The sequence below is a fragment of the Taeniopygia guttata genome, chromosome 26 (genome assembly GCF_048771995.1).
Source record: "Taeniopygia guttata chromosome 26, bTaeGut7.mat, whole genome shotgun sequence".
Taxonomy (NCBI): domain Eukaryota; kingdom Metazoa; phylum Chordata; class Aves; order Passeriformes; family Estrildidae; genus Taeniopygia; species Taeniopygia guttata.
This window is the reverse complement of record NC_133051.1, coordinates 3,396,244-3,413,105: the sequence shown is the minus strand read 5'-3', so window position 1 is coordinate 3,413,105 and position 16,862 is coordinate 3,396,244. Positions and strand designations below refer to the sequence as shown.

General features: G+C 61.2%; 3 protein-coding genes across 20 annotated transcripts in view; 2 read left to right on the top strand and 1 right to left on the bottom strand.

Moving 5' to 3' along the window:
- CELSR2 (cadherin EGF LAG seven-pass G-type receptor 2) overlaps window positions 1-9,181 on the top strand; it is a 31,472-nt gene extending 22,291 nt beyond the window's left edge. The window contains exons 23-35 of one of the 7 annotated variants that reach the window (XM_072918736.1): window positions 222-348; window positions 1,422-1,622; window positions 2,141-2,282; window positions 3,139-3,251; window positions 3,323-3,399; window positions 4,142-4,268; window positions 4,763-4,879; window positions 4,962-5,122; window positions 5,522-5,610; window positions 5,701-5,844; window positions 6,929-7,135; window positions 7,209-7,434; window positions 8,384-9,181. In XM_072918736.1, coding sequence (XP_072774837.1) covers window positions 222-348; window positions 1,422-1,622; window positions 2,141-2,282; window positions 3,139-3,251; window positions 3,323-3,399; window positions 4,142-4,268; window positions 4,763-4,879; window positions 4,962-5,122; window positions 5,522-5,610; window positions 5,701-5,844; window positions 6,929-7,135; window positions 7,209-7,434; window positions 8,384-8,411 — 1,759 coding nt within the window. In that variant the 3' untranslated portion in view covers window positions 8,412-9,181. Of the gene's footprint in view, window positions 1-221; window positions 349-1,421; window positions 1,623-2,107; window positions 2,283-3,138; window positions 3,252-3,322; window positions 3,400-4,141; window positions 4,269-4,762; window positions 4,880-4,961; window positions 5,123-5,521; window positions 5,611-5,700; window positions 5,845-6,291; window positions 6,363-6,928; window positions 7,136-7,208; window positions 7,435-8,383 lie in introns of those variants that run through there. The other 6 variants (XM_041721342.2, XM_041721341.2, XM_072918735.1 and 3 more) reach the window with 6 other exon arrangements.
- On the bottom strand, window positions 8,864-12,430 carry PSRC1 (proline and serine rich coiled-coil 1). Of its 10 annotated transcripts, none has more exons than XM_041721361.2 (7): window positions 12,350-12,430; window positions 11,220-11,257; window positions 11,080-11,137; window positions 10,285-10,633; window positions 9,920-10,076; window positions 9,671-9,841; window positions 8,864-9,584 (listed from the first exon to the last, which is right to left on the bottom strand). In XM_041721361.2, exons 2-7 carry the CDS (start codon window positions 11,233-11,235, stop codon window positions 9,469-9,471), a joined length of 867 nt encoding a protein of 288 aa, XP_041577295.2. In that variant the 5' UTR covers window positions 11,236-11,257; window positions 12,350-12,430; the 3' UTR covers window positions 8,864-9,468. The 10 variants fall into 10 exon arrangements, with proteins under 10 accessions (XP_041577295.2, XP_041577298.2, XP_041577294.2 ...); XM_041721364.2 differs by having other exon boundaries at window positions 12,345-12,378; XM_041721360.2 differs by having other exon boundaries at window positions 11,220-11,266; window positions 12,350-12,364.
- A 145-nt stretch (window positions 12,431-12,575) lies between these two features.
- On the top strand, window positions 12,576-15,438 carry PPIL1 (peptidylprolyl isomerase like 1). Of its 3 annotated transcripts, none has more exon segments than NM_001245218.1 (4): window positions 12,576-12,660; window positions 13,878-14,032; window positions 14,112-14,180; window positions 15,155-15,438. In NM_001245218.1, coding segments are annotated over 4 exon segments (501 nt in total). In that variant the 5' UTR covers window positions 12,576-12,604; the 3' UTR covers window positions 15,376-15,438.
- The last annotated feature ends 1,424 nt before the right edge of the window (window positions 15,439-16,862 follow it).

Here is a 16,862-nt window from a genome sequence, read left to right as displayed (position 1 = left end):
GGGTTTTGAGGGGCATGGTTGTAGTGCTGTGCATGCTGCGGGGTGTCCCAGTGTGTGACCCCCTTGGATGGGTGTCCTGGATGCCTGTCCCTGGGTGGGGGTGGATGTTGCTGGTGGGTGTCCCTGGTGTGGGTGTGTGGGTGTGTGGGTGGGTGTGTTTGTCCCCGGTGGGTATCCATCCTGGTGGGTTCCAGGATGTGTCACCTTCTGGTGCTGCGCAGGGCGGGCAGTGTAGGCGGCTGGTCGGCACGAGGCTGCCAAGTCGCCTTCCGCAACCAGAGCCACGTCAGCTGCCAGTGCCACCATCTGACCAGCTTTGCCGTCCTCATGGACATCTCCCGCCGAGAGGTGGGGGCATAGGGGGACACGGAGTGGTGCATGGGGACACAGGGTGACAGATGTGACACAGGGGACGTGGAGGGACACAGTGACCCTGGGGGCATGGGATGACTCAGGGTGAGGGCCCTGGTGGGGACATCGGGGTGGATGCAGACACATGCAGAAATTGGCACAGGGTATCAGGTGGTGCCAGGCACAGGGATGGGGCTTTAGGGACAGGGGCGGGGATTTTGATAAAAGAGGAGGGACAGGGATAGGAGGGGCAGGGGCAGGGTGGAGGTGTGAGTGCTCTGGAGACGGAACTGAGAGAAGTGGATGGGGTTTAAGTGGGATGGTGCTTAATCCAAGGGGTATGGCTAAATCCAACGGGTGGGGCTCCCTTGAGGCAGAGCTAAGTGGGATTGGGATGGGATGGGATGGGATGGGATGGGATGGGATGGGATGGGATGGGATGGGATGGGATGGGATGGGATGGGATGGGATGGGATGGGATGGGATGGGATGGGATGGGATGGGATGGGATGGGATGGGCCGGGCTATGTCAGATTTGGCAGAACACCCCCAGGTGCGGGGTGAGTGGGACTCCAGTGGGTGCAGCTGAGCAGGCTGGGCCGGTCTCCAAGGGGCAGAGCTGATGTGGGTGGTGTTACAAGAGGTATAGCTGAGTGATGCAGGCGTGTTCGCAGGGGCTGTGGCCGAGTAATGTGGGCAGGGTTGAAAACTGTGGGTGGGGCATAAAGAGGTGTGATCAGTGTTGTGGGTCGAGTGCAGTAGGTGGGGTTGCAAGGGGCAGGGCTGAGGGATGTGGGTGGGGTTTTGAGGGCTGGGGCTTAGTGGTATGGGAGAGGTTTAAAATGTGGGTAGGGTTTTGAGGGGCATGGTTGAAGTGCTGTGACTAGGGGTTTTAAAGGGTGGGGTTAAGAGAGGCAGGGCTTCCTATTGAGGTGCGCATTGTGGGCAGGACTTCACAGGCCCAGAGACTGATTGCTTTGTTAGAGGGAGCACGTCTCTGTTGACGGGGATGTCTGGGGGTGCATGCCCACTGAGCATATGCCTGATATATGCCCATCCTGGTGCTGCAGAACGGGGAGGTGCTGCCGCTGGCAGCACTCACCTACGGCTCACTGGGCGTGGGGCTGGCGGGGCTGGCGCTGGTGGTCCTGGCCCTGGGGACTGTGAGGCGGCTACACTCCAACCGCCACAGCATCCGCCGGCATGGCACAGCTGCACTCCTCCTTGCACAGCTTGTCTTCCTGCTTGGCATCAACCAGGCCGATGTCCCGGTGTGTGGGGAAAGGGGGCTGGGAAAGGTGGGAAGGAGTGAGGACCACTGGGAAGGGCTGGTTGGGTCAGGGGATCTGCTGCCTTTGAAGTGTTTGGGTTGGTGGGGCTAAGATGGGCATGGCCATGGTGGGCTGGCATCTAAAAGACCCCGTCTGTAATGGGTGGGCTCTGCCAAAGGGCTGGAATCTCTATAAAGAGGTGGGGCTTGCAAAGCAGTGGGTCTGATGAACGGGGTGAGGCTCCCTAAGAAGTAAATCTTATCAAAAGGGGTTGGCTCTCAAGGGGGTGGGGCCCATCAGAGAGGTGGAGCACTCAAGGGATGAGGCCTATAAAAGGAATGGGACCTTGTAGAGGAGTGTAACCTCAACAGGGGAATGATGTCTCCAAGGGGAGCTTGGGGGTTTGTGCATATGGTTGGATGGGTGGGGCTGTGGGCACAGCCAGTGCATGGGGCTGTGGGCTGGCACTGACGGGGCGGGTGTAGCTGGCGTGCACGGTGGTGGCCATCCTGCTGCAGTTCTTGTACCTGAGTGCGGTAGGCTGGGCGCTGCTGGAGGCGCTGCACCTGTACCGGCGCCGTAGTGAACCCCGTCATGTCGACCATGGTCCCATGCGCTTCTACCATGTACTGGGCTGGGGACTGCCTGCCTTCATCACCGGTGAGCCCTGCTGTGAAACCCTGCTCTCATTCTGACCCCATGCTCTGGACCACCAGCTGCCCACCTCCAGCTGGGTCAACACCTTCATGTGGCTACACACCCCCTTCTAGGCTATGGCCCTGCTGCCTGAATCACTCCCCTGCAATCAGTTTGATGCATGGTGGGGTCCTATCTCCACGTGTAACCCTAACCCCAGTATATAGGCCCACCTTCAAATGGATCTTTACCAGCATAGCCAAACCCCTGGATATAACCCTGCCTCCAGGAGGATAGTCATGTCCAATCCAAAACAGCCTCACTCTAAGAGTTTAGCTCCACCCTGATAAATACACAGAGTCATAGCTGTGCCCTCATCTATCAGACCCAGTCCCCAGGATTTTAGATAGGCCCCTGGGTTCACAATACTACCTTCATTCATCATAGCTCTGCCCCCAAATTTTCAGACACACCCCCAGGGTCATAGCCGCCTCCCAAAGAATATGACCTTGGTGAAAATTGTATCACCACCACAGGAGTTTAGCCTCATCCATCATATCCTCACCCCAAGAGCATCTTTCCCAACCTCTTCAATATGCTCCCAGGGCCATTACCCTTCTTCATCAGTCATAGTCAGATACTCCCCTGGGATCTTAGTCCCGCCCTCACCCCAAGAGAATAGACCTGTACTAACCTCTTAGACAAACCTCTTGTGCCATACCTCTGCTCTCCTCAACACTGCCACATGCCCAGGAGCTTAGACAACCCTCATTTGCATGGCGCTGTCTGTACCCAGTGCAGCCGCACCTCCTTGCCAGCCCTGCGCCCCGTCCCGCCATCGCCTCACACGCTTTAGCCCCGTCCCGATCTCTCCTTCCAGGGCTGGCGGTGGGGCTGGACCCCGAGGGCTTCGGCAACCGTGACTTCTGCTGGCTGGCCCTGCACGACAGCCTGGTGTGGAGCCTGGCTGGGCCCTGCGCTGCTGCCCTTGCTGTGCGTACAGGGCTGGGGGCTGGGGAGGGCATGGGATCCCCCATCAGCCTGCTCACTCCCTGCACCCCCAGGTCGGCATTTTCTTCCTGGTATTGGCAGCCAGGGCCACCTGTGCCACCCCCCAGGGCTTCCAGAAAAAGGGCTCAGCGTGAGTCACCCAGGCGGGGTCACCCGCGGCGGGCAGGGGCCATGGTGGGGATGGGGTTGCCCACAGGGGCATGGGAGGCTGGGGCACTCATAATGGGCTGTCAGGGGGTTGGAGCACCCGTAGAGGCTCGGTGGCATGCATGGGGGGCTGGCCTTTGGGGAGCCTGCAGAGGGCAGGGAGGCACAGGATGGACTGGGGCATCCATGGGGGGGCAGGAGGGCACTGGGGACTGGGCTGCCTATGAGGGGTAGGAGGGGACAGGGGGGCTGGGGCATCTATAGGGGCAGCTGTGGGTAGGCAAAGGTGCATGGGGAGCAGGGGGCTACAGGGGGGCATGGGAGGTTGGGGCAACTGTAGAGGACATGGGGGCACAGGAGGGACCAGGACACCAATAGTAGGGGGATATAGAGGTCTGGGGCATCATAGAGGCCCCCATGGGGGACTGAGGGGGTCAGGGGAGATTGAGGCATCTAGGGAGGCACAGACAACCCATGGGGAGGCAGAATGGCACTGGGGACAAGGGACACAGCGGGTTGGGGTTAGACTGGGCTAAGAGGAAATAGGGGAGCTCAGGGGGCTGGAGTACCCATGGATGGCAGAGTGGGTCAGGTGGGGGTTGGGGCATCTGGGGTGGGGGGGAGGGTGCCATGAGGGGCTGGGGGAACCCTGAGGGGCAGAAGTACAGAAGTCTGCGTCATGAGATGTCATTGTGGTGACACTGGGATGCCATTGGGTTGCCCAGGTCTGCGGTGCGCACAGCTGCAGTCCTGTTGGCCATGCCCAGCCTGGCCTGGCTTCTGGCCCTTCTCTCAGTCAACAGTGACACGTTGCTCTGTCACTATCTGTTTGCCGCCTCCAACTGCCTCCAGGTCAGTGAGGAGCACCTGAGACTCCACCTGTGGGACCTCCAGAGCCACTGCCCCTGGGACCCCCAAAGACTCCAGAACCCCAAATGCTCTGCCCCTGCGATCCCCAGTGACCACCACCCCTAGGACTCCCAGAGCTCCCTGAATCTCACACCCTTGGGACCTCCAGAGTCGCATGCCTATTTGTAGGGCAGCCAGTGGGCACAGAGAGTTCCTTTGCCATATCCAGGGCACTAATGGGAGGTATCTAGTGTGGGCACCTCAACCACTTCATGGTGCCCATGGAGGGCACCCAGTGTGTGTATGGGGGTCCCTCATCCTGTTTGAGATATCAGTGGGGGACACATATTGGGTGTGGGGGGACGCTCATTCTCTTTGAGGTGCCAATGGGATGCACCCAATATGGATGGCGAGCCCTTGACCAGTCCAGGGTGCTGCTGGGATCCTCCCAGGCTGTACCCACCCTTCCTTGTCCCCCCTGCCCCCTCTCTACCCAGGGCCCCCTTATCTTCCTGTCCTGTGTGGTGCTGAGCAAGGAGGTGCGAAGGAGCCTCTGCATGAGCTGTGCCTGCTGCCACCACGCACCGCTGGCCACCAAGGCCACCCTCACCCCTGTGAGTGCCGGGCTACGTGGGGGGTGCCAGGAAGCAAAGGGCAGTCTGTGCCATGGCTATGACATCCTTGTGCACTTCGCAGGCCTATGGCAGGGACAGCACTTATGTGTCAGGGCGACTGTACCCCCCTCCAGGTGGTGGGTCCTCGGGGTCTCTGCACAGCACTGCACGCTCGGGCAAGAGCCACCACAGCTACATCCCCTTTGTGCGGCGGTACTGGGCACAGCAGGGGCCAGGGCATGGGTTTTTGTGGGGTCTTGGGCTGGTGTGGCACTGGGATGACAAGATGGTATGGTGATGGGATGGTGGGGTAGCAGCGTGCTGGGGTGGTTGAGTGGTGGGTTGGTGGGGTGGCAGTATGGCATTGCATGGTTGTGGGGGTGTTGGGATGGCTGGGTAGTGGGGCAGTGGTATGGGTGCACAGCAGTACAGTGGCAGAGTGGCATGCACATAGAGTGGTGAGGTGGCAGGGTGGGGGGTTGAGGGGGGTGTCAGGGTGAAGAGGTGTCAGGGTGCTGGATACCAGGGTGGTGGGTATCAGTGGGTGGATATTGTGTCAGTGGGTTGGTGTCAGTGGGCGACAGTGGATGATAGGTGTTCGTGAGTGGGGATGAGATGCTGATGAGTATCGTGTCTCCATAGGGAAGATTCAGGGCTGGCAGGCAGCCCAGGGCCGGTGCCGCTGCCCGAGCCTGGGGAGTTCTTCCTTGACATCCAGGACCAGCCCAAGGGTACGGCCTCACCCACAGGGCAAGTGTACCCAGCCTCAGCCCAGGGGACAGGAGGTGTCTCTGGGCACCCCCTGACCCTTGACTCCCCAGAGCATGACACAGACTCGGACAGTGACTTGTCCCTGGACGACCCGAGCGGATCGTACGGCTCCACACATTCCTCTGACAGCGAGGACGAGGCCCTCCATGGCTGGGACCTCCTGCCCGGGGCTCCCCCAGGTCCCCCCAGCCCTGGTAACACCCCCAGGGGGCACCACATGGAGATGGGGGACTTTCAACCTGGCTGGGTGCTGATGGGGGGCACTGAATGGGTTGGGGGAGGTGCCTTGTGCCTTGTCTTATCCAGGACACTGATGGGGGCACCTGCTGGGGATAGGGGTCCTTTGTCCAGTCTGGAGTGGGGATAGGCCATTGAATGGATTTGGTGGGGGTGTGAGAGGGTCCCTCATCTTGGCTGGGTCCTGATGTAGGGGGCACACAGTGGACCAAGGATCCCTTGTCCAGCCTGGAGTTCTGATAGACACATAGTGGGTATGAGAGAGAGGGTCCCTTGTCCGGCCTGGTGTGGTGATGTGGGACACTTAAAAGGTTTGGGGGGTTCCTCATGTGTAAAGACGTTGAAGGCTCCATGGATGGTTTGGGTGGATACAGACGAGAGATCTCTGTTGGTTGCTCTTGGAGGATAAGGTTTATTCGGGATGGAGACAGGCCCTGCCTCGAGCTGCTAGACACAGCACATGGCCGGGCCTGAGGTGATGTGGGAGGGGAGAGACAAAGGGGGGAGCAGGGACTCCAGGAGGGGGAATCCAGGAGGAGAAGGAAGTTCCAAGAGGGGAGGGGAAGATCCAAGAGGCCCCTCGGAGGCCCCTTATCAAGGGGGGCTTCAAGGTGGGCTGGAACAGGACTGGGGCCAATGGGGTCACAGGCACTTGATGTTTCAGGGGAGGGTTACAGGTGTGGGGTGAGCCATACATTCTGGGGGGTGAGAGGGAACAGTCCACTTGGCTTTTAGACCCCTCTCTAGGTAAGGGTATTGTCCAGCCAGTCGGGGGCATGATATTCATCCTGGCTGTACTATTGTGGTTCTTCTGCTAGACAATCATATTTGTCTATCCTTCCCAACACTCATGCAGTCAGAGGTGCTGATCAGGGCACCCAGGGGGGAAAGATGGCCCCTTGTCCAGTGCAGGGTATGGATGGGACTGACACAACTGGTTTGGGTGCATCCCTCACACTGACTATGTGCTGATGGGGGCACCCAGAGAGGATGGGAGGGGTCCCTGGTCCTCCCTGTCCCAGCTTTCTTCCTTCCTCACAGGTGACCCCCTGGTGCCCCCAGGGTGCCCATACTGGCCAGGGGAGTTTGTGACGACAGCTAGTGAGAGCGAGGGACCAGGAGGTAGCGAGGGGCTTCGAGTGCAGCCAGCAGGGGGCCAGGGACACCCCTGGGGCCACCCCCCCAGGCCCAACGGCGAGGCACTCCCCAGGGACCCCCTGCTGCTGCCGCTGCCCCATCCCCACAAAGGTATGGGCTGCCATGGCAGGGGTAGGCACTCCAGATCTGGCCTCCCCACCCATGGGTGATGCTGTTCCTGCAGGGATACTGAAGAAGTGCCTGCCCCCCATCAGTGAGCGGGGCAGTGCCCTGCACCCTGGGCCCCCCCCACCACCTCCTGCTTGCACAGCTGCCTCCGTGGGCAGTGATGTGGGGGCCCTCCCAGTGCCCCGGCCTCGGCAGAGCCTCCAGGAGCAGCTCAGCGGCCTCACCCCCATCGCCATGAGCATCCGTACAGGCACTGCTGACGAGGACTCCTCTGGCTCTGAGTGAGTGCCCACCACATCTGAGGGGTGCTCACTGGGAGTTCTTTGAGTGCCAGGGTTCCCTCTGGGCAGCCGTTGGGTTTGAGGGTGTCCTTGGGGTGCCAGGGTTCCTGTTGGGTGGACAAGCAGTCAAACACTTGTTGGGTACCCTTTGGGTGCCTATCAGACGCAAAGATGGCTGGGTACCAGGGTGCCAAGGCTCCTGTTGCACTCTCATTTGGTGCCAGGGTTTCTCTCAGATGCCCTTTGGGTCCAACACTGCTCGTTGGCTGCCCATCACGTGCCACAGTACTGACTGGACACCCATTGGGTACATTTCCTGTCAGGTATCCATCAGGTTCCAGGGTTCTCTTTGGGTGTCCACTGGGCGTCAGGGTGCCCAACAGGTGCCCTATGGATGCCCATCAGGTGCCAGGTTTCCTTCTTGGGTGCTCATCAGGTCCCAGCAGTCCCTTTGGATCCAATGAATATTGGGTGCCAGGGCGCCCATTGGTGCCCACCATGTGTAAGGGTGTTGGTTGGGTGTCCATAGGGTGCAAAGGCGGCTGTTGGGTGCCCACTAGATTCCCATTGAGTGCCCATTGCATGTTGGGGTACCCAATGAATACCAACTGGATGCCAGTTGACTGTCTGTGGGTGCCCATTGACCACTGGATGCCCATTGTGCATCCACTGACCATTATGTATCCGTTATATCCATTATGTAGCCCACTGACTGTCCATTGGGTGCCTAATGACCTCTGCATGCATACTAGATGCTCCTTGAGTCTAAATAGCACCTGTTGGGTGTGTGTTAACTGTTCATGAGTGCACCACAAAGGTGCCTGTTGACCACTGGGTGCCCACTGGGTGTTGGGGTGCCCACTGGGTACTCCTGACCACCCGTGGATGCCCAGGGCAGAGGTGGCAAAGCAGCACTAACCCAACTCTTCTCTCCTCCTCTACCCCCCAGATTTCTGTTTTTTAATTTTCTCCATTAACCCAAGGGGGCTGGGGGCTCTCCCCCAACCCCCACCCCTCCATCTCACCCCAGGGGTTTGCACTGGGTGCTAGGGGGCACAGAGGGCACCCTGGCACCTACCTCCCCCATCACACATCTGTCTGTCTTGTTTTTTATTCCCCCTCCATCCCGCACTTTGTATCCATCCCCCCCTCCCCCCATCTGTCCGTCCCCACCACCAGGAGCGACGAGACCTCGATCTAATGGGGACTCACCCAGCGGCCAGCCCACCCACTGTGCCAGGGACACCAGGACAGGGAGGGCACCAGGATGGTTGGGGTGGGGCAGGGGATACACCAGGACTGGGAGGACGTCAGGAAGGAGTAGAAAGACACAACCTCCCCAGTGCACTTTGTATCCTTGCAGGGATTGGCACTCTGGGGAGGTGGCACAGGGTGCCCCTGTTGCCCCTCCATGATCACACCCAGCCTCTTTGCCCAGGAGTGTTTTATTTAAAAAATACATGAAAATACAAAAAAAAGGAGTTTATAACCAACTTTGTCCATTGTTCCAACCCTCACGAAGGGGCAACCTGTCCCATGGTGCCAACTCCCCCAGGTGGGGGGCATGTGGAAGGGGGATCAGCTACGGGTTCCAGGGATGTCTGGGACCGCCCTGCTCAGGGGTGAGGCTCAGGTGGGGGAACCCAGGGATGGATGTTAAGGGGATGAGAGACCCCTAGGTGCTGGGAGACATGGGGAGTTTCCGACTGCAGATGAGACCTTTTGTAATTAAAGCAAAACCAATGAATGCCTCGGCTCATCCCTGGGGGAGGCCCCTGGCTCTGCCACCCCAACCTCAGCTGGTCCCTGGGGGTTCCAACTCTGCCTCGCCACCTGTCAACCCCACGGGTGCCTTAGCTGCTCCCTGGGGGCCCCTGGAGCTGCCTGCCTCCTTCCAAAACCCACTGGATGCCTCAGCTCATCCCTGGGGTGGCCTTGGCTCTGCCCACCCCAGCCTAGGTACCTTGGCTAGTACCTAGGGGGGGTCTGGGTGCCCCCAGGGCCTCTGGATGGGTGTGGGGTGGTTTGGGGGTGTCACCTCGGGGTGCTGCTCACCGCCGTCTTGCGGGGGGGCCGCAGGCGGGCGGGGGGGGGTCCTGGTTTGCACCCTGAGGCACCAGTTGTGGGGGCTGCCCGTGCTGCACCTGCGCCTGCAAAGGAGAAAGAAGCCACAGGAAAGCTGAGGCACAGGGGAGGGGGCATCCCCTGTGCCCCCCCAACCCCACTACATCCTTACCTCTGGGGGTGGGGGTCCTCCCACCCGCTGCTGGAGTCCGAGGGGGCACCCTGGGAAGGACAGTGGATGCCGGGGAACAGCTGGAGGGGACAGGGGGGGTGGTGGTCCTGGTGTGGGGCTGGCGGGTGGTGGGGGGGCAGAGGACTGTGCCCCCCTTCGCCTTAGCCTGGCCTGGGAAGAGAGAGGGGGTTGGAGTATGGCCCAGGAACCCCCATGGCCATGGTGTCCCCATCCCCTTGCCATCACTACCTGCTGTCCCCCCCCGGGTGGGCTCGGACCTGCCCCGGGCAGCAGCCCCCTGCCCCTGAGGAGGGCATGGCCGGGGGGGTCCCATGCAGCTGGGGCGGAGCCCCCTGCCACCCGAGGGTCCCTTTGCAGCTGCTGTGGAATTACGGCTGAGGGGTACCTGAAAATAGAGCGGGGGACATGGGGACATCACTCAGTGAGTGCCCCCCCCCCCCTCAGGGCTGGGGGGGTTCACGATGCCCCTTGGAGATAGGGGGGCACTCACTGCCCCCATCTAGGATGGGTTTGAGGGCAGATCTGGGTGTTCAGCCAGACAGCCCGAGTGGGACACAGCTACACTGGGACACCTACCCCTGAGTCTCACCTACCTTGGGGACACTGGTGGCAGCAGAGGCCCCCCGGAGCTTGGTGGGGGGGTGTGGGATGGGGGCAGGTCGAGACTCCACGGTGGGCAGGAGCGCCCGCACCGGGCTGTCCTTCACCACGAAGGTCTGGCGGCGGGGGCTGCGGGGTGTGCTGGGGTGCGTGGCAGCAGGTCCTGGGGGGTCTCCAGGAGCGGGAGGGGGCAGGTGACACCCCTCCAACTGTGCTGCCAGGCGCGTGGCCTCCCGCACCATCTCTTCCAGACGGGCCCCACTCAGGGGACTCCAGCGCCCGTTGCCGCCCCGGTGCTGGCACTCCCCGCCTGGGCTATCCTCATCCTCCTCTTCCTCCTGGCTGAGGATGGGGAGGGGGGAGGGGCAATGGTGGTATTAGCACCCCACGCCACTGCCAAGAAATGGCAGGAACCCCCCACTGCCATCCAGGACCCCATTCATTGTGTGACACGTCCCCCCAGAACCACATCTAGGAGGGGGACAGGTCCACAGGACCCCCAGGACCGTGTTCATGGGGTGACATGTCCCCTAGGACCCCATCTTCGGGATGTGATATCCCTTGTGGCCCACAGGACTCCAGCTATGAGTTGCCACATCCCCCACAAGCCCATCCTTGGGGTGATCTGTCCCTGGGACATTGACAATGAGGTCCCTGTCCTCCATGTCCCATTCTATTCCCCATGTTCCCAAATATGGGGTGCCCAGTCCCTGCTGTCCCAACCATGTGGTGCCCTGTCCCCCCTGTTCCCATCCACAGGGTGCCCTGTCCCCACTACCCTCCTGTACCTGTCAGACGGGGACAGCACGCCGAAGTCAAAGCTCTCCTCGGTGACAAATCGAACATCTGGGGGGACACCAGGGGTGAGCCACGGCGCCCCGCCCCAGGGGGGAAACACAGGGGACATGCAGCACTGGTGCTGCCGTACCTCGGTCCTCGGCCATCGCCTCGGGGCACTGGGGCCACCTGTGGGAGCTGGGGGAGTCACCACCGACCCCATCAGGGTTCCCCCCACCTGCCCCTCCCCACTCCTCCGTGTCCCCAACCCCCCGCGGGGGCCCGGTGGCACCAGCCAGCACGCGGGTGACACAGCCAGTGCCAGGCACCGCCGGGCTCAGTGCCAGCCGGGATGGGGACAGGGATGGCTCTGCCAGTGCCAGTAGGTGGGGGTGACACCAGCGACCCCCGCCCGGGGAACCCACAGCCCAGCACCCCTAGCCCGGGTGTCCTCAGTGCCACATTGGGAAGTCCCAGCCCTGCACCCTGATCCGTGTGTCATTGTCCCCAGTGCCACAATGGTAGTTCCCAGTCCCTATCAGGGGACCCCAGCCCAACACTGAGAGGGCCCAACCCCACAGGGAGGTCTCAGCCCCACACCCAGGGGACCCCCAATTCCACACCCAGAGGGGCCCAGCCCTAAACCCCAATCCCGGGGGGCTCCCAGCCCCACATCTTGATCCTCAGGGGGTCCCAGCCCCACGCTAGGGGACCCCATTCCGGTACCTAGGGGTCCCAGCCCTTTACTCCAATCCCTTAGGGACCCCAGCCACACACACTGAGGGGGTCCCATCCACTTTCCTAGACCTCCCAGCTCCCAGGCGGGGGGGTCTCAGCCCCAAACCCGACCGTGGGGGGTCCCATTCCCATTCCTGGGCCTCCCAGCCCCACGCTGTGGGGTCTCAGCCCCATAATGGGGCGATCCCTCTCCCACACCTGGGGAATCCCCCAGCCCCGCATCCCCAGCCCAGGAGACCCCAGTCCCACATTGAGGGGGTCCCAACTCCAGACTAAGAGGTTTCCAGCCCCACCGACGACTCCTAGCCCCGCACCCCAGTTCCTTGGTGACCCCAGCCCCACACTGAGAAGGTCCCAGCTCCCACCGGGGGTCCAGGCCTCACAGGTCCTCAGTCCCTACCAGATCTCAGCCCGTCACCCCGACCCCATGTCACCCCATCTCCGCATGAGGTGGTTTCCCGGCGCTCCGCGGCCCCCCGAGCTCCGTGCGGGCTCCCCCCACCCGGGGGTCTCGGTCTGCCCCGTCCCCCTCCCCCGCCTCACCGCCCCCGGCTCCCGCTTGCCGCGCGCGCCGAGAAGGCGTGGCCTAGCGAAAGGGGCGTGGTCTCGTTCCAATCCGCCCGCCCCGGGGTCCGATTGGCCCACGCCCTTTAAACCTCCACTCTGATTGGCCAATCTCCTCGCCTTTCACCTCAGTGATTGGCTCTTCCCCACCCCCATGCCCCGCCCCCATCAGCTGGGGGTGTGGCCCGGAAGCGCGGGGCCCGAGGGTCGTTCCGCCGCCGGTGCCGCCGCAGCATGGCCGCCGTCCCGCCCGACTCCTGGCAGCCGCCCACCGTTTCGATGGAGACCACGTAAGGGGTGGGGCATCGCCCCGGTACCGGCACCGGAGACCCTGCCCACCCTTTGTCCCTCCCGCTTCCGCGGCACTGGGGGTAAATCGGTGCCCGCTCCCTTTCCCCCCGGCTTCCATGCAGCCCCTGTGTTCTTGAGTCCCTGGTCCTCGCGGTAAGGACCTGTGTTCTTACCCCGTGTCCGTAAGCCCCCGGTACCAGGCAGACCCTGAACTCCACAGGTGCTAAGAAGCTCCCAGTGTCTCCAGAACGGGACAGCTCCGTTATCCCCCAGTATGAGCTAGTCCTGGTTTCTGCCCCGGTACTAGGGAGCCCCTGGGTCCCCCGGTGTCCCCCATAGTGTTCGTAACCCCCAGGCCCCTCGGTACCAGGCAGATCCCAGTGACACCGTGGTATCCCGTTAGCCCCAGTGTCTCCCGATACCGCACAGAATTAGCCATTCCTGCTTGTTTCCCCTAGTTCCAAGAGCCATCCATCCATGTCTTCCTGGTGTTCCATTGTTCCCCAGTACCAACAGCCCCCATTGCCCCCCATCCCCTCTCACCCCTGTGGTCCCTGTCCCTGACTGACCCTGGGGGATGGAGGAGGAGGGAGTGGGGGGGTCATGTTGAGGTGTTTCCTGGTACCCTCCCCATTCCTGTTCTCATTCCCATTCCCAGTATTCCTATTTCCCATTCCCTGGATGGCCTGCTTGGTGCTGGAGCTGTATTAACAGCACAGCCCCCTGACTCTGGTCTGCAACTGGGCTTGGGGATCACAGTGGGATGACCCCACCCTGCAGCTGCAAGAATTGACCCTATGGGTGGAGGAGTTCAGAGCTGGTTGACCTGTCTCCTGTTCCCATTCCTGGTGTTGTTCCCCATTCCCAGTGTCGTTCCTGTTCCTGGTTTTCCCATTCCCAAGATGGGGTCTCCAGTGCTGGAGCTGTACTGGCAGGCAAAGCCCCTAGCTTTGGTCTGAAACTGGATTTAGGAGTGACAGTGTGATGACCCTGTCTCCAGTTCCCATTTCCAGTGCTGTTCCCATTCCCAATCCTGCTATTCCCATTCACAGAATAAGCCTGCTGGTGCTGGAGCTGCACTGGCAACACAGCCCCTGGCTTTGGTCTGAAGCTCAGGATATGGGTATCACTTTGGGATGACCCTATTTCCTTTTCCCATTCCCATTACTGTTCCCCATCTCTGATACCTTTCCCATTCCCTGTGTTCCCATCCCAGGATGGGCCCAATTGTGCTGGAACTGTACTGGCAACATGCCCCCCGCACCTGCAAGAACTTTGCTGAGCTGAGCCGCCGTGGGTACTACAACGGCACCAAGTTCCACCGCATCATCAAGGACTTCATGGTGCAGGGGGGAGACCCCACGGGTACTGGTGAGTGCAGGCCTCTGAAATCTCCCAGCGACTCTCCCTGGTGCCAGGGGTTCCTGCTGACCCCCGAATCCCCATGCAGGCCGTGGAGGTGCCTCCATCTATGGGAAACAGTTTGAGGATGAGCTGCACCCTGACCTGAAGTTCACTGGTGAGTGGAGCCAGCCCTGGGAGAACACTGGAGGGGCATCCCTGGGACCCGAGGACCCCACCTAGAGGGGAACAGGACCCCTGAGAACACACCTGTGGATGGGATGAGATGTCCCCATCTGTGTCCTTATCCATGGAGTGACATGACTCCCAGGACTACAGTCATGGGGTGGCATGTCTCAAGGAGGCTAGTCATGCAGTATGTCCTCCCGGACCCTGACCATGAGGTGGCATGTTTCCCCTGTCCCCCAAGATCCTGTCTATAGGGTGACAAGTCCCCTGTGTCCCGAAAACCCCATCCATGGAGTGACATGACCCCAAGGAGCTTTGTCATGGGATGCCCTCTCCTCTATTTCCCCATTCTTGGTGTGACGTGTCCCTGTGTCCCACAGACACTAGGATCCTGGTGATGGCCAACATGGGGCTGGACACTAACAGGAGCCAATTCTTCCTCATGTTCCCCTAAGACCTCTCCATTGCATGACATTTTCCCCATGACACCAGAACCTCAGCCAGGGGATGACGTGTCCTTGAGACCCCATCCATGGGGTGGCATGTCCTCTATATCCCCCAGGACCCCATCCCTGGAGTGGCATGTCCTCCAAGACCTTGGCCATAGCATGGCATCTCCCTCAGGGTGCCAGGACCCTTGGTCCATGTCCCTCAGGCACTGGGATCCTGGTGATGGCCAGTATGGGGCTGTACCCCTATGGGAACAAGTTGTAACTGATGTCCACTAAGACCCCTCCATCAGGTGACAGGTTCCCCAGGAGCCTGTCCATGGAGTCACATGTCCCAAGGATTGAAGCCATAGGATGACGCCCTCCAGGATCCCAACTTTGGAGTGACATGTTTCCCGTGGTACTGGGATCTTGGTCATGAGATGACATCCCCCCATCATGCTGGAACCTTGCTGTGGGGTGGCATGTCCCCTGTATCCCCATCCATGACGTGACATGTCCCCATGTCTCACAGGCGCCGGGATCCTAGCAATGGCCAATGCAGGGCCGGACACCAATGGAAGCCAATTTTTCCTGACACTGGGCCCAGCACAGTGGCTGGATGGGAAGCACAGCATTTTTGGGAGGGTCTGCCAAGGAATGGGGGTGCTGGGGCGCCTAGCCATGGTGGAGACCAACTCCCAGGACCGACCCCTCGACGATGTAAAGGTCATCAAGGCGTATCCCTTGGGGTAGGGGTGTGACGTACCCTCCCTCCAAATTGTACTGCACGTTTGTAATAAAAGAGGTTGGATGTGGTGGGCTCTCCCACAGAGTGGTGGTTTTAGGGGGAGGTGGGGGAAGTGTTTTTGGCATGGTGGGGGTCTGGGAGATTGTGAGTCCCCCATAAAGGGTTTGTGGGTACCCTTGGAGGTGTGGGTGTCTTTCCTTGGGGACATGGAGCTACCAGTGGCTGCAGTTCCTGGGTGTGCAGAGTGGATGCCAGAGACCCAAATTTACCCCTACTGTGAGGTGCCTGTGTGTCCTCAAAGTTTGCTGGGACCCCCCCAGAGTGTCCCTCCGTCATGGATCAGTTGGATCACTGAGCTTTGGGTGGAAAGGGGGGGTTGATGCTGTCCCCCTAGAGTGGGCTCCCCACACAGCACTGGGGACCCTCAAACTGGCAGTGGGGTCCTCATGCCAGCACACACTGGGTTCCCCTCTGGCACTAGGTAACCGCCCCCAGCAATGGGTGTCCCCTCTGGCTCTCAATGTCACCTCCCTCGCTCCCAGTGCAGGACCTGGGACAGTACTGGCAGTTGCTGGATGTTTCCAGAATGGTGCAGAGGTGATATTGGGAGCTACTGGGGGATAGCAGAGGACTGGGGGACTCTGCAGTTGGTGGAGATAATGTGAAGGTTCTGATTAAGGGGGAACTAGAGGGATTGGGGCCTCATTCTGGGGAGTGGGTGGTATCGGGAGTGTCACTATGGCACAGGGGGCGGGCACACTGGAAGGGTGCTGGGGCTACCGGGGAGGGAACACCGGGGGTCCGGTCTAGGGGTGATCCCGGGGGCGCTACCAATGGTCCATGGTGTACCAGGGTCTGGAGGCAGGTTCGGGGCGGTAGCCGTGATCTTGGGGCGATCCCGGGTCTGATCCTTGGTACCCGTGTCCAGGGGGCACTGGGGATGGGGAGGCAGCGCTGGTGACGATGCGGGGGAAGGCACTGGCCTTTCTCAGACTGATGCCGGGGATCTGGGGGTGATGCTGGGGATCTGGGAGCTATCCCGGGGACAGTACCGGTGGTCCGAGGCGGTATCGGGAATGAGGAGGCGGCCCCGCGGGCGATGCGAGGGAGGTACCGGTGGTCGGGGGAGGTACAAGGGATTTGGTACAAGGGATTTGGCCTTGATGCCGGAGCGATCCCGGGAATCTGAGGGGGATCCCGGGGACAGGACCGGGCTTCCGGGGGGAACCGGGCTATGGAGGCGGCCCTGGAGTTGATGCGGGGGCCATCCCGGAGATTTGGCGGCATTTCCGAGGCGCAGCCGGTGGGGTCCCTCGGGCCGGGGAGGTGCCGGGGTGGTACCGGGGATTTGGAAGCAGGCCCGGAGGTGGTGCGAGGGTAGATCCCAGGAATCTGGGGGTGATCCCGAAAATTTCGGGGCGATCCCAGGGGCAGTATGGAGGGTCCGTGGTAGTACCGGAGAAGGGGAGCCGGCCCCGGGGGCGATCCCGGA